At 44.0% G+C, this 16738-nt stretch overlaps 1 protein-coding gene across 2 annotated transcripts in view; it reads left to right on the top strand.

Moving 5' to 3' along the window:
• The window catches only part of INPP5K (inositol polyphosphate-5-phosphatase K), a 37500-nt gene that overhangs the window by 4818 nt on the left and 15944 nt on the right, over positions 1 to 16738 (top strand). For both annotated transcript variants that reach the window (XM_069944369.1, XM_069944370.1), the window contains exons 2-6: positions 3837 to 3906; positions 12986 to 13093; positions 13841 to 13949; positions 15188 to 15304; positions 16537 to 16712. In XM_069944369.1, coding sequence (XP_069800470.1) covers positions 3845 to 3906; positions 12986 to 13093; positions 13841 to 13949; positions 15188 to 15304; positions 16537 to 16712 — 572 coding nt within the window. In that variant the 5' untranslated portion in view covers positions 3837 to 3844. The remainder of the gene's footprint in view (positions 1 to 3836; positions 3907 to 12985; positions 13094 to 13840; positions 13950 to 15187; positions 15305 to 16536; positions 16713 to 16738) is intronic.

Here is a 16738-nt window from a genome sequence, read left to right as displayed (position 1 = left end):
ACATGTCTGGAGTGCTGCACATTTCTTAGAGCAACCCCGGAGCCAGGGCCGCTTTAACCAGAGGGCACATGGTGCACGTGCACCGGGCCCACTGGTTAAAGGGGCCCCCCCCGAGCAGGCCGGCCGTTGCTATGTGCGACCAATGCGGTCGCACAGGGCTGCGGCCACCAGCCTGTCAGGGGGGAGCGCCATGTATGGGTAATCTACTTACCCCTCCATGGCGCCCCCTGCAGGGCCCCGCCGGCGTTCGCCGCTGCCCCCGTCCGCTGCTGCTGCGGCGCTTCAGCGCTGCAGCAGCAGCGACACTGACAGAGAGAGAGCCATTGGCTCCCTCCCTGTCACTCACTCTTGTGGCCGCACTTCCTGCAGTCACAAGAGGCCGCACTCTCCCTCTAGCGCCCGACGTCACTGGAGCGTCGGCGCGAGGGTGAGGGGAGTGCAGCCTCTTGTGACCGCTGGAAGTGCGGCCACAAGAGTGAAGAGAAGAGGAACGCGAGGACCCAGGTGAGTAACAGTTTGTTTTTTTCAATGTTGTATGGGAGGGGGAGCTATATACTATGGGAGAGCACAGGGGGCTATATACTATGGGGGAGCACAGGGGGCTATATACTATGGGGGAGCACAGGGGGCTATATACTATGGGGGAGAACGGGGGCTATATACTATGGGGGAGAACAGGGAGCTATATACTATGGGGTAGCACAGGGGGCTATATACTATGGGGGAGCACAGGGGGCTATATACACTATGGGGGAGCACAGGGGGCTATATACTATGGGGGAGCACAGGGGAGCTATATACTACTGGGGAGCACAGGGGAGCTATATACTATGGGGGGGCACAGGGGAGCTATATACTATGGGGGAGCACAGGGGGACTATATACTATGGGGGGGCACAGGGGAGCTATATACTATGGGGGAGGACAGGGGGCTATATACTATGGGGGAGGACAGGGGGCTATATACTATGGGGGAGCACAGGGGGCTATATACTATGGGGGGCACAGGGGGCTATATACTATGGGGGAGCACAGGGGGCTATATACTATGGGGGAGCACAGGGGAGCTATATACTATGGGGGAGCACAGGGGAGCTATATACTATGGGGGAGCTATATACTATGGGGGAGCACAGGGGAGCTATATACTATGGGGGAGCACAGGGGGGCTATATACTATGGGGGAGCACAGGGGGCTATATACTATTGGGGAGCACAGGGGTCTATATACTATGGGGGAGCACAGAGGAGCTATATACTATGGGGGAGCACAGGGGAGCTATATACTATGGGGGAGCACAGGGGACTATATACTACTGGGGAGCACAGGGGTCTATATACTATGGGGAGCACAGGGAAGCTATATACTATGGGGGAGCACAGGGGAGCTATATACTACTGGGGAGCACAGGGGAGCTATATACTACTGGGGAGCACAGGGGAGCTATATACTACTGGGGAGCACAGGGGGCTATATACTACTGGGGAGCACAGGGGGCTATATACTACTGGGGAGCACAGGGGGCTATATACTATGGGGGAGCACAGGGGCTATATACTATGGGGGAGCACAGGGGAGCTATATACTATTGGGGAGCACAGGGGGCTATATACTATTGGGGAGCACAGGGGAGCTATATACTATTGGGGAGCACAGGGAGCTATATACTATTGAGGAGCACAGGGGTCTATATACTATGGGGGAGAGCACAGGGGGCTATATATTATGGAGAGCACAGGGGGGCTATATACTATTGGGGAGAGCACAGGGGGCTATATACTATTTGGGGGGAGCACAGGGGGGCTATATACTATTGGGGGAGAGCACAGGGGAGCTATATACTATTGTGGGAGAGCATAGGGGTCTATATACTATTGGAGAGCACAGGGGGGCTATATACTATTGGTGGAGAGCACAGGGGGGCTATATACTATTGGTGGAGAGCACAGGGGGGCTATATACTATTGGTGGAGAGCACAGGGGGGCTATATACTATTGTGGGAGAGCACAGGGGGGCTATATACTATTGTGGGAGAGCACAGGGGTCTATATACTATGGGGGAGAGCACAGGGGGGCTATATATTATGGAGAGCACAGGGGGGCTATATACTATTGTGGGAGAGCACAGGGGGGCTATATACTATTGTGGGAGAGCACAGGGGGGGCTATATACTACTGGGGAGAGTGCACAGGGGGCTATATACTAATGGGGGAGCGCACAGGAGGGCTGTATATAACTGGAGGAGCACATGGGGGTCTATATACTACAGGGACACCTTAAAACTATGGAGGCACAGAGGGGTGTAACTATGTAGGGGTACAGAGGGGTGTAACTACTGTATAGGGGTACAAGGGACCTAACTACTGTATGTGTTGGAGCCTAAAATATTTGTCTGGCAGATTCTGGAGAGAAGATTCACAGCCAGGAGAAGACTTCAAGGTGGCCCAGGCTGGATGGAGAGAAAAAGAAAAGGTGACAGACTCTGATCAGAGAAGACGCCCCCGGTGAGTCACTGGATGTAACTGCACTCTGTTATAGGGTTGTAGTGTTAGGGGTCATGATTTGGCGGTATTATGTAATGGTATCATTGGTGATATCTTTCTGTTTTGTTCAGTGCAGTTTTTATGTAATATGTAATTACTGAATGGTGGAAATAGTGTTATAAGGTAACTACTGTATGTATTGGGGCTCTTGATACAGTGTGGGGGCAAATTCAGTACATTATACAATGTGCAGAAAGGTAAGGGGGGGCCCACTCTTGAGGGCTGTGCACTGGGCCCACCAATGTATTAAAACGGCCCTGCCCGGAGCTCCTGCACAGTGATATCCACCCTCTGCAGGTGGCCGACACGCTCAGCTGCATAGGAGACACGCCAGCCACCTGGAGAAGGTGGACGTCACTCTGCAGGAGCTCTGGGGCTTCTCTTCTTCTTCTGGATTAGGGGGATGCTGTGGGGGATGCTAGTGTATTGGGGGTGACCTTAGCTCCTGCACAGTGACATCCTCCCCAGTGTGTCTCCTGCAGCTGAGTGTCCAATGGCCGCCTGGAGTGGGAGGATGTCACTGTGCAGGAGCACACTTTAGAGCGTTGACTCCCATCATTATGACGGGAGTCCCAGCTCCTGTGAGCCTTGGTGTCCAAACCCCTCAACAACTGTCAGATGAACAACAGTTCCGTTCACATTTTACTACATGGATTTTGTTTGGCTACTGAACAAAACTTCAGGAGGAAATTTAGTTTAAATATCGAAGTGTTCAAACACCGAGGTGGCTTACTTTTGTGACAAAAAATTTGTGCCAAGATTTGGCACATTGAAGCCACACACCTTTTCACGCAAGGCACAGAATTGTACAAATACCTAATAAAAATGTCACGAAGGCCATTGTCTTTGTGCAAATTGCATGAGATTTTTGGGTCAGGCAGATTATTTCATCTCCCCCAATGTATCCCTTGCTGTATCTGCGCCAGTCTTCCCCATTACCCTGACTGTCATTGTTTACACCACTGCTGTGATAATGGGTGGTGCTGACGTGATTGTGACACCAACCAATATATCAGTGTCATAATGTCAGCACTCGGTGCCATCAGTGCCAAGATTGCGGCCTGACACATTAACCAGCTGTTACCCTTTACAACATACCCTGGTTATGAAATGACATAGTAAACTGTTTGTAGCACTACTGCTTTGTAAATACATAAACATGAGAACATGGAGGGAACCCTTCAGGATAATACACACACATATATATTTATATACACACACACATACACTTTGTAAGGGTGTGCCGCTTTGAACTAGAATTATATTTATTTTCCTTTTCATATATTGTAGGGTCAGAAATGGATCCTGCCGATCTGTGCCTTGAGTCTCTAACACTAGATCCTGATAGGATGCAATTAAAGTAAGTATGTTTTCTGGGATATATATATATATATATATATATATATATATATATATATATAAATACACCTGGTGATATGTTTTAGAAGCATATGGAAATGATTGAATAACTAGCTATGACATAGGACATTTGGACATAAAATTATCATGCTACTTTTTTAAAGGGGTACTCCCGTTTCATTAACTATGGCATATCCCTTGCATGGGGGGCTGACCCTTTGATCCTCATTTGATTGTAAGAATGAACAGGATCTAATGCGGAATGGGTTTCTGCCTCCCCTATTTACTTAAATGGGGCACCTCTGCAGTTCCCTGAATAGTCAAGTGGCTGGGGACCCCTGTGCAGATTTAAAACCGAAAAGGGGATACAGCATCCCTTTCACTTTCATGGTCTGTAGCAATCCCAAAGATTGGCCCCTTTATCTGATTGTAAAGTGATTACATCATATGAGATGGGAATACCCCTGTAGGCCACTCTTACACTGGAAAATTACAGATACATTTTTTGGTCCTTATTGCGTCCTGGCCTAAACATCGGTTATCAGACCTGCTGTCAGGCTGGGACTTGCAGCTATAATATGCCTTAGAGCAAATGTACCACCTTGGAAGTCAATTTTTTTTTTTACATTACCCTGTAGCCACTAGTGCGGTAATCGCCATGGTTCGGTCTTTTTTTCAAAACGCTCTGTGCTGTTTTCTCCTTGTGCATCGGGCCACTTTATGCACTGGAGGCGGGCCCGTGTAACACTATCCCCACCCCTCTGTGGCACGGCCCTGCTTGATATTATGTCTTTGATATCGGTACACTTGAGGACACTGGGCCCAGTGCCACCAGGATGACCACGTCAGCACCGACAGGGCAATGAAAATAAAAAAAATTGACTCCCAATGTGGTACATTTGCTTCAATCTTATTTGTTAAAGGGAAACTTTCATGTATAAAATGCAGTCCAATCCAGGCAGCATGTTTGAGGCAATATGAGCTTAGCAGATGAATACATAGATATATGGGAAAAGTTTTAGTATAACTAGTAATTTATTCCTATAAATGTCTGCTCATTTTGGGTTTGGGAGTCCAGTAGGCGGTCTTATCTGTAATTGACTGCTCTTTTTTTTAATGAACTCTTAGTAGGACTTCATGCTTCGTCCAGAATGAGCAGAATAGGGATTGAATGTGTTTTATACTTTGCTACCTGTATTGTCCCCAGGAAAACAAGATTAAACCACTGATCTCTGGATGTAGTTTTCATTGCTCTTTCTAATTGGCCAGACAAATGTATGGTTATGAATTGTACGTTCCCAGCACCATGGAGTGCTGGCAGATAAGTACTGGACATAACAGATCTCTTGGTTGACCCACACAACGCTGTGGAATGTATTGATGAATTGTGTAAGAAGCGTATTAACTGAGGCGTGAGATTACTGGCTCATCCCTTGTACTGTTCCTATTCAGCTTCCTATTAGTGAGTTCATGTGGGGAACAAAGGATGGGAATCACAAGCACTGGCTTACAAGTGCGAAGTTCAGCCAGGAATCTGGGACAAATTGTTGTACTCAGTACCTGCCGCTGTTCACTGAGGCTGATGAATATGGTCTTTGTCTTCCCCACAGTCGTCCTACAACATACAAGAGCTCTTTGGCGTCACCATTGGAAATGAATAATGGTAAATAAGAATAAAGCAGATAAAGAACCTTTGCTATGGGGAAAGAAAATAGCAGTGATATTAGGGGCATTCTCATTAAAAGAAAAATTCATGGAAGGTTTCACTCTTCCGATGACCTTTTATTACTATTGAGTCCTAAGGTAGACCATATGCCTTTCATCAATAATTCAAGTATCTGCCAAGTGACTTGATTGTGCAAAGATATTGCTAGGAACAATGACACTATTGTCATATGTTGGACATTTATAGACAAAGCTCCTAAAATGCGTAGCCTTCACTGAAAAAATCCATATTTTTTGTCATTCTTCTTTTTTCTACAGCTTTACTTTTCAATCATTGACTTGACTTGACTGGGTTCCTGGGGGGGAGGAAGCAACACACTGATTAGTAATGGATTCCTATTGCTTTTAGTCCATCTCCATACAGTATAATCCATATAAGTGGGGTCTCTTAGTGGACAGTAAATAGTAACTACGTGGACAATTTCCTTCCCATTTTTTTGTTTTGTTGAAATGGAATTTAACGAACAGAAAGTGTATCGAGTGTTGGTGCAGTTTGGTGTCAAATGGCTCAAGTAGGTGCCCAAGTCAAACACAAAAAAACAGCCAAGCACACAGCTACATATGTCTAGCAGGATGAGAAACGAAAACCCGGATGTGTTGGAATCTGACTTTCCTAGTAATTCTGGGTCATTGTCTGAATTTACAGCAGCCTGCACTGCCCTCTAAGTGTCCTTTTACATGCTGCAAATTTGCGACTGCGGGGGTCATAAATGAGCGCCAATCAGCAAGATCAGCGCTTTCTTTTGAGCACAACTGTATATATATGTGTGTGTATGTATATATATATATATATATATATATATATAGTTATTGGTGCTGTGTCTGTGGAATGGCGTGGGCCATAGCCAGGAGGCTTACCTATAGCAGTGGGGTTGCTGGTTTACTAGGTTGCTTACCCTATAGGCACTGGTTTTGCAGTGCCCAGCACCACACCATGTTGGTTAGGGACCCAACTTAAATCAGGTGGCCATGAAGTGGCAAGTGGGCTTGTACAGTTTAATGGAAATTTGCGCTAAGTACCTATTATTAGATGTTTGAATATTTCTGAGTAGCAGGAGATCAGTGTATGTGATGCAAGGACACCATAGGACAGACACCATCTTTATACCAGGTAGAGGGGTATTTATGGGGTGGCCCCAGCCTCTATCCCAGAGCCTCCTTAGAAAGCCTCAGGGTAATACACTTGTTGGGGTCCAGATGTATCAGATAAATGAGGGCCATATTGTTTATATTTTATCAATTACTTGTTGATCTCATACTTCCTTTTAATTGTTTATATTGGTACGCCAATGGTGACATGCTCACAGTATTCTATTTCATATTACCACTTATAGATTGTGCCATATCTATCTTGCACTTATTTATTTTATTGTACTATATAGCACTTTACAATTACCTTTCTGTGACCACGACAACCATCCCCCGCATGATGTATGTTTTTAATGTTGGAGTAGCATCATAATAAAGATGTATTGCATTATACACTTATTATTATCTTATTTAGCGTTTCAGGGTAATTGTATTTGTTTGATTTATGTTTTTAACTCCATGCAATTTGCTTATGTACCTTGCGGCATTGGAGTTGTAGGTGTTTATGTGATGCAAGTAGTTCTGCAAAGCTATTTATTTTTGTTTTTTAAAGTTTAAACATAAAAATAATACAGTGGTCCCTCAAGTTACAATAGTAATTGATTCCAGGACGACCATTGTATGTTAAAAATATTGTATATTGTAATCTAAATTTTTATGCAAAATGTAGTAATTGGTTCTAAGTTCCCAAAATATGAAAAAAAATGAGGAGCCATGAAAAATAACGAGGAAACTAAATAAAGCAAGTACTGAAAGCAGTAAATCGCTTTGTATGAAGAGGACAGGAGCTTTCTCAGGGTCCTGTATAGATTACACAGGGTCCCAGAAAAATAAATTGTAGTAGCCTTTACCTGCCATGTTTCTCGTAAAACAGTACCTACCCCAAAAATAAGCCCTAGCTTCATTTTGCAGGTTTATAAGCCCTACTCCAAAAATAATCCCTTGTTACAGTCAGCTGACCAGATTCCTGACGCTGGTTGCTGAGCTTCAGCCAATCAGTGCCAGACTTGTTATGCTCCGCCCCCACCTCTTCAACACAAGCTGCAGGGGAGGCAGGAGGCAGGAGTGGTAAGAAGATGCACCATAAAGGACATTGATTGTGGGGTGTGGGGGGTTGGGCAGAGGGCATATGGGCCAACTACAGAGGGGGAGGGAAATATAAAGTGTGTGGACTACCTGCAGAGATGTATACAGTATGAGGAAACAACTGTGTGTGTGTGTGTGTGTGTAGGGGGGGGGTATAGAGTATGGGGACTACCTGCAGAGGGGGGAGGTAAGTATACAGTATAGGGACCTTGCTGCAGAGAAGGGATTTATACAGTATGGGGCGACAACTACAGAGGGTGGAGAGAGGTATACAGTATAGGGGCCTTACTGCAGAGGGGAGATGTATACAGTATGGGGGGACAACTACAGAGGGTGGAGGGAGGTATACAGTATAGGAACCTTACTGCAGAGGGGACATGTATACAGTATGGGGGGACAACTAAAGAGGGTGGAGGTAGGTATACAGCAGGGGGGGAGCTTACTGCAGAGGGGGATGTATGCAATTTTGGAGAAAAACTACAGGGGGAGGTATACAGTATGGGGACAGCCTGCAGAGGGGGCATGTATACAGCATGAGGGTATAACTACACAGAGAGGAGGGAGGTATACAGTATGGAGTTCCTTGCTGCAGAGGGGGATGTATACAGTATAGGGGAACAACTACAGAGGGCAAAGGAGGTATACAGTATTGGGACTACCTGCAGAGGGGGGTGTATACAGTATGAGCGAAGAACAACAGAGACGGAGGGAGGTATACAGTATTGGGACTACCTGCAGATGAGGGTGTATACAGTTTGAGATAAGTACTACAGAGGGGGAGGGGGTATACAGTATTGGGACTACCTGCAGACGGGGGTGTATACAGTATGAGAGAAGAACTACAGAGGGGGAGGGAGGTATACAGTATAGGAGCCCAACAACAGTGGCTAGCTACCATATAGCGTAAGGCTTCAGTGTAGAGGCATACCTTGTTACTCCGAAAAAAAAGACCTATCCCGAAAATAAGGCCTAGCTCTTTTTCAGAGAAAAAAAAATGTAAGACCTTGTCTTATTTTCAGAGAAATCCAATCTAATGAGAAAGTAATTCTCTGAGCCATCATCTTAGTGTAACCATTAGTATCTTTCATCTGGCCATCATATCACTTTTATTTTGATAAATGTGATCACTTTGTAATGTTTTTTTAAGACACAAATAACTATGTTCTAGTTTTGTTAAGAAGATGACACTAGTATGCAAAATGGCACCTTAAACCTTGCATGAAAATGTGAGTATGCAAACATATCCACCCATGGATGGATATTGAAAGCAGAAAAGTTATGTATATGTTTTATTGTATACCCTTATTATACTAAGGCAGGCTATAATATGCAGTTGCTTATCAAACGATCATTGTGGTTCACCTTTAAGGAAACCCAGCACATTGAATAAGCTGGCAGCATGTTAAAGAGTAGAAGAAGTTGAGCAGATTGGTATATAGTTACATACAAAAAGATACAGTAAAACCTGTGATCTATTCATTTAAAATTAGGGTCACTTTTGTAAAAAGAAAATGGCTACTATGCTGCTTTGTGCACAATAGAAACTTCTCTTATGCACATCTATTCTGACCCTTTCCACACCACCTCATGCATTAGAGCTATCGTGCACAGTCAAGGATGTGGCCACGTGTGGGTTGCAAAACGACCACATTCACTTGACATGTGCCTTTACCCTTGTGCTGAATACTTTCCAAAAAATATCAGTCTACTAAGATATATAATGGTTGTTCAGTGTGACTTGTTCACAAAGGACTGAAATGCTGCAGATTTATTGTGGATTTGCTGCAGATTCTGACTTTCCTATTGAAAGCAATTGGGAGACTCACCAAAATTTCCACAAAATGTCCACCGAGTGTGAACACATCCGAAGGAAATGTTTCCATGTTGTACACATGCTGCAGATTTCAACTTCCCTGTTAAAAGCAATTAGAAAAATCGACCACAAATCAGCATTATATCCATGGAGTGTGAACATACCGTAAGGAAATTGTAGATTACAGCTGTTGAATTTTAAAGGGGTAAGATATCCCATTATTTTTGTTATCAGGGTAGGTCTGACCTCTGAGACCCCCACCAATCCTAAGAATGACCCTTAAAAGTCTGCTACAGTATGGTACATCACTGAAAACTGTACAGGGGCTGTAGAACGGTGGCCATTTTATTCTCAACACTGGTGCAGATACCAAAAGTCAGACCCCCACCAATCATACAGTGTTAAATTTTCCAGTGATATTAGTTACATGGTAATCTTCTGTTGGAAAATATGTTATGTAATGTTCTTTCTAGAATACTTTGATCTTGTTGGTATGCTTCGTCTTTCTTTGAAATTCTGCAGCGGTTTAGGCCTTGCAGCAGAGATCAGGCTTGTGCATTCAGCATAGGATACACATTTCACTTTCTAACACAAACCCTTCTAATGCGCATCCTGTTTTCTGGGCAGTGACATTACGGAGACATCTGCAGGGGAAATATGTTTATGTCTTTAAAGTAGCAAAATAATTGCTGTGGTGCCGCATCCTCCAGGAGAGCCCCCCGTCCCCATACACTGCCTGGTGTGTTATTTCAGAGGGCAGCTTGAAGGCTTAGCACCAAGAGGCTGGTACATTTTACATTATTAAACCACAGATTAAAGCAGCACAGATGCTTTAGCGATGGTTAATGCTGAGCTAAATTATTCTGGGATTCGGCTTATATGCCTCTGTTCCATTTTATGTATTTTATGCCAAGGACCACAATGCTTAATGTAATGTTATTCAGCTTATCTCACATAAAACAACATTGTAAATGTGTGTGTATATGAGTCAAGTTAAATGTGTAAAGGACGTGTTGTGTTCATCGATGTTGGCTGTGCGATATGCTTGGTTATATTTCATCAGCTTGGCACATACATTGGGGACATTCATCAAACAGGCCTAGAAGATTGCTTTCATTTCCTAATAAAAGAAAGTTAACCTGTGATTGGTTGTATGGGCAATAAAGTCACTTCTCATTAATTCCTCCCATTGGTTTAACTCAGCTCTTGTGTTTACTTGTCTTCTTGAGGAAAGTGGTCGGTGGCAGCGAGGGCTGGAGGGCACTCGGAGAAGACACAGACTCTGTTACCCCTGCGTATTCCTTTGTATAAATCACTGGTAACAGATTTAGGCTATGTTCACACTGCGTATGAATCCGTCCGTAGTGCGAACCGCGAATATACGCACATAGTTTTGAGGTTGATGCGTTCGCTTGAAAGTATACGATATACGCCCGCACAGTGCACACTACGTATGAGCTTACGGCCGGATCGTATACGGCGCCGTGAAAAATGAACAAGACCATTGTTTTAGGACGGAAATGTTGAAACTCACGGCCGTGGATTTCCATGCGGTCCCGTACGGAGTACTTATTTTAGCCAAATTGAACTTGATTTTTCGATCCAAAAGGTTCTGTGTGGTTTACGGGGCTGGGCGAAGATTTCCAAGTAAATGACCTGCCTCAGATCGCTTTGAAGCAAGCTAGGGAAGCATAACTGTACTACGGGCGTATGTTCGCGGTGCGTACGCATCCGGTCACACGTTGATTTTTCGCACGCCCGTACTTTCAGCCGCACACGTACGGCAGCGTAAGACCTGCGTACGGATTCGTACGCAGTGTGAACATAGCCTAATAGAGAACCTGGTCAGTCCAAAAAAATAAATGTATAGCCTTGTTGCTCTAATTCGAATGATTATGCATGTCGGCTGATCGTAGCCTTTTATTACACAAAGCGATTATCGGACGTATTGGCCAAATGCGCTCGATAATTTCTTTGTGTAATAGGGTGTTTTCTTGCTGTGCTCCCTGGTTCCCAAGTTCTAGAGGTTTTACTGTTTGTTTGAGTATCTGTTCTTGCTTAGAGTAGATAAGTGCAAAAGTCAGCAAGGACCAGTCGACATAGAAAATCCCTCCCGAGGGTAAGCACAGGCATAATCCCCAATTCACCAGTGTCAGACGTTAGTACCACAACAATGGGAGATAGCAGCAATCATAAAAAGAAGATTTATTTAAAAATGCAGCACATTTCGTCTCATTAGTCAAATAGAGCATTTTGCAAACTTTGAGAAAGGCTCTATTTGACTAGTGAGGTAAAACAGGCTCAGGGAGGCCAAGGGGACATGATTTTGAAGCTACTAACTAGGGATGGGCCGAATCTTCCGAGGTTCGGGTTCGTATGAACTCGAACGCTCGGCATCAGATTCCCGCTGTCTGCCCGCTCCGTGCAGCGGGTGGATACAGCGGGAGGAACGCCTGGAAAAGTGGGATACAGCCTATAGCTATGGCTGTATCCCAGTTTTCCAGGCGGTCCTCCTGCTGTATCCACCCTCTCCACAGAGCCGCCAGGCAGCGGGAGTCATTTCAGAGATTTCGGGTTCATACGAACCCAAACCGAAACAGGTTGGGACCATCCCTACTACTAACCCCACCTCAAAGTTCCATTCCTTGAGAATGAAAGGGACAAGTGCGTTCTAGGCCATTATGTGATAGTTTGCATTTTTTCCCATCCCACCCTGAAATCCTTTAACCAGTGTGTGTTTAGTATCCGTGCCAGTAAGAGAAAGATTTTATGACAACTGTGACCCATAAGCTTGGGATTTTTGTTCCTTACTGTTGCACACAAAGCCTGTACTTGTGCTGGGATTAATGCCGTCTCTGGTACAGCATTTCTTAGGGAATGCAGATTAGCAAACTTTTAGATCTCTTCCCATCGCAATTAGTTCTCCTGTAACAGGATGGAAAGACACGGTGAAGAACGTCCTTTATTAGATTTCTTGTCGCTGACCAGTGCTGAGGCCCGTGTGCGCTCAGACAGCCTGGGCAGCACCGGCTCATGTGGCAAGTTTGTGCTGCGTCAGAGAGTGGCTCAGCTGATGACCTGCATGGAAGACGTCAGCTCGGATGATGACCTGCATGAGGAGCTCTCTCGGTCCATTGATCACGCATTTCTAATCTGTGGCAAAAAGAATCCTCCGAAAATGATGGATTTCAGGTTCACTCACACAGGATACTTGACTTGACCCTCTTGTAGCATTTTACTGTTTGCTTCCGTTTTCCTTTTCCATAGATACATTTGCTTTGTTTTGTTGCACATTTATAGGATTGAAATAACATTACGCTAATTCTTTTTCATTATTCTAGAAATCTAAAATGTTTATTCCCTTTAGATTGCACATTGCAACTTGGAATGTGGGAACAGCATCGCCCCCTAGAGACCTCAGCTCTTTATTGCTGCTCGACTCTTCAGGTCCAGATATTGATTTGCATATTATTGGGTAAGTGATTTGTTTTTTTATCCAATAATTTTAGAATACTAGATTTGTAATGTAGTCGATCTTGCATTAAGTTGGTATATTATTTTTTTATTTACTTTACATTTTTACCCCTAACAGCCATACTCAGATCAACATCCTAGTCGTCGATTAGGCTTAGTAAAACTAAGTGTTACAAGGAGGCACATATTTATGCTCATCTCTGATATGATTCCTTCTTTGGTTTACAGCATAGTCCTATACATATTTAAAGTCTATATACACCTTTACAGCCAATATATAGTTCCAATATCCTCTGTATTGTGACGGCCCAGTCATTTGTCCCTAGTTCTCAGTATGGATGCTGTCAACATGAATGGAACAGATTGAAGGAAGTATGACCTCTGGTTTGAAGTGCATCGGGTTTGTCTGTAGTCTGTTATTTGGGACATGTAAGGTCTATGTAAGAACTGTAACAACTGGTGGTGTTGTTTTTATTAGATCTATTTGTATAGTGGCTTCATTTTTTTTTACTTAAATTGCAGCAGTATATCAGAATATGGAAATCTGGGAGTAGTTCTCATCTTCACCCCCAGACATTGACGTGGTGCATTGAATAAAATCTCTGATGTGAATGTTCACTTTATTGTACAGTATAGTGGTGTTTTTTTAATCAATATTGTACAGAAAGCCATACAGGTGAATGTCTGTCTGTATTTAGGATTATAAGGTCACTGTTTGTTGCTGAAAAGATATCTGTGTGTGTTATAGGTTGCAGGAGGTAAATTCCAAAATAGTAAACTTTCTATCAGATTTGGCTTTTGATGATCCCTGGAGTCTATTTCTTATGGATATTTTGGCTCCTCTTGGCTATGTCAAGGTAACCATATATTTTAATTTTCTATCTCCAATTTTTACTTTTCTTTGTGTCTAGATCTACTTTGCACATATTATAGAATATGAGTAGGTGACTGACAGCTGTTTCCTTATACGCTGTTATATATGTAATCTTGGCAGTCACTCTAGGTTAGACCACCCAGAGACAGTAGGGCTGTCAGTATATTTGTAAGGTCTTTTCCTAAAAAACAATGGGTAAGATTTATCAAACATGGTGTAAAGTGAAACTGGCTCAGTTGCCCCTAACAACCAATCAGATTCCACTTTTCATTCATCACAGACTCTTTGGAAAATGAAAGGTGGAATCTGATTGGTTGCTAGGGGCAACTGAGCCAGTTTCACTTTACACCATGTTTGATAAATCTCCCCCAATGTATCTCTGTCCTGTGTTGTCCTGCGCATGCTCATTTACAATACCCTTAAACTAAAACACTCCCCAATATCTGCTTGTTACAAGAATATAAGTAATAGGGAAATAATGGTCCAGATTTCTCGGTCTGTCAGATCTGAGTCTCGGACAGATAGCAACTAATCACAGCTCAGCTTTCATCTCTCAAAATGAGCTGTAACTGGTTACTATCAAATCAGACACATTTTTGTGGAATGGGAACTCTGGCGTCAGCGTATCCCTCCCAGAACAATAGGGTCGGGCACTGAAAATCAATCACACCCTTTTCTCTACAGACATCATCTTCCAGTGAACATTCCTGATTTCCCTGAACATCTTATACTGCTGGCCCAACCCGCCAGTGGGCACCTTAAAGGGGAACTATCAGCAAGTTAGATGAATCGAACCTGCTGATAGCGCCCGGGATGCTAAGGAGAAACGTTTGTGTTACTTTCCTCCTTTGCGCTGGTCCCACGCTGTTAGTCGTGGTAAACTCCGCTCCGGAGCACTATTAGGAGCACCACCGCATCATTTGGCTGGTCCCCTTCATTGATTGTCATTGGAAGGGTCGGGGCGGATGATGCAGCAGTGCTCCTAACCGTGCACCTTAAGCTGAGTTTACCCCGACTAACAGCACGGGACCGGCGCCGAGAAGGAAGATAAGACACATACCTTTCTCCTCAGTGTCCCTGGCGTTATAGGGGGCTATCAGCAAGTTAGATTAGCCTAACCTACTGATAGTTCGCCTTTAAGTACCTTGGTGCTAGGTTTTTAGATGCATAGATGTATTCCACCCACTTGCGCTGACTATACTTCTCCCTTTTTCCCCCTAGCTTTCCTCTATTCGAATGCAGGGTCTCCTCCTGTTACCATTTGTAAAGCACAAGCACATTCCTTTCATACAGGACATTCGCACCAGTTACATTCGCACTGGGCTCTATGGATATTGGGTAAGCCTTAGCTACTGATACATTAAGTCTATTATATTGTCTAGGTCTAACCTATGTGCATCAGAGGTGAGTTGGGGGCCCTTATAGTGAACTCTATTGTTATGATGGAATGAACAATGCTTTATTCAAAGCCATTTTGTCAGAACAACAGACACCACAGCAGAACTCAATGGGCCCTATTATAAGCCATTGGGATTTGTGGTGTCATGGTGCAAGTGAGGCAAAACATAAGGCCCTGTGTTGTGGACTATGGGGGAGACCATGGGGGAGATTTATCAAACATGGTGTAAAGTGAAACTGTCTCAGTTGCCCCTAGCAACCAATCAGATTCCACTTATCATTCCTCACAGACTCTTGAAAATGAAAGGTGGAATCTGATTGGTTGCTAGGGGCAACTGAGCCAGTTTCACTTTACACCATGTTTGATAAATCTCCCCCCTTAACTGGGATAAGGATAAGTATAATTCCTTTGTTGTGGAGCACCTTTAAGGGTTTCCTAGGACTTTTTTATGGCCTATCCTGTGAATAGGTGATAATTTATCTTGGGATAATCCCTCTTTGGACAATTTGCAACTTCATTTAAAGCAGTTTCAGGCTTTATGCTATATTCACCCCATTGCAGGAAATGAGCTTGCCTCCTGATCAGCACCGTCCCCACTCAGGACTCCTAGTAAGCATTCAGGATTGAAAGGCTTAAAGGGGTTATCCAGCGCTACAAAAACATGGCCACTTTCTTCTAGAGACAGCCCCACTCTTGTCTCCAGCTTGGGCGGGGTTTTGCTGCTCAGTTCCATTAAATTGAATGGAGCTTAATTGCAAAACGCACCTGAACTGTAGACAAGAGTCGTGTTGTCTCTGAAAGAAAGTGGCCATGTTTTCGTAGCACTGGATAACCCCTTTAATGCTTCCTCATTTGTAAACTTATTTGTACCTAGCATTTGCATTGGATTGCATGTGTATTTTTACCACAGACATCACCACTGTCAGTGTAGCAGGGTTGAATGTGCAGCAAAAACCTGTATGTAATACACAGGAAAAGTTCTGTTGCGTGTAGATTCTGTTATACAGTGTTCATATTAAAGCTTGTAATGGGCTCTGACAAGGGGACTCAAAGTAGTACAAGAATTTTTTTTTCAGACCATATTATCCCTTGCATTGACAGTCAGTAGATGAACTTGTGTAGCATTTAGGATCTATGATCTAGTCATTGACTTTGGTTATATAAATCCTAGGGCAACAAAGGAGGAGTGACTGTACGTATGTCTGTATATGGACACATGCTGTGCTTCGTGAACTGCCATTTACCCGCTCACATGGAGAACACTAACCAGAGGCTCGATGACTTTGAGAGGATGCTTGAGGCCCAGCAATTTGATGGGGAAAGCATTGGCAGCGTTCTGGATCATGAGTAAGTTAAGTACATGGCTATTAGCG

Source organism: Dendropsophus ebraccatus, chromosome 11, assembly GCF_027789765.1.
Source record: "Dendropsophus ebraccatus isolate aDenEbr1 chromosome 11, aDenEbr1.pat, whole genome shotgun sequence".
Taxonomy (NCBI): Eukaryota; Metazoa; Chordata; class Amphibia; order Anura; family Hylidae; genus Dendropsophus; species Dendropsophus ebraccatus.
This window is presented reverse-complemented; position numbering and strand designations above follow the sequence as displayed.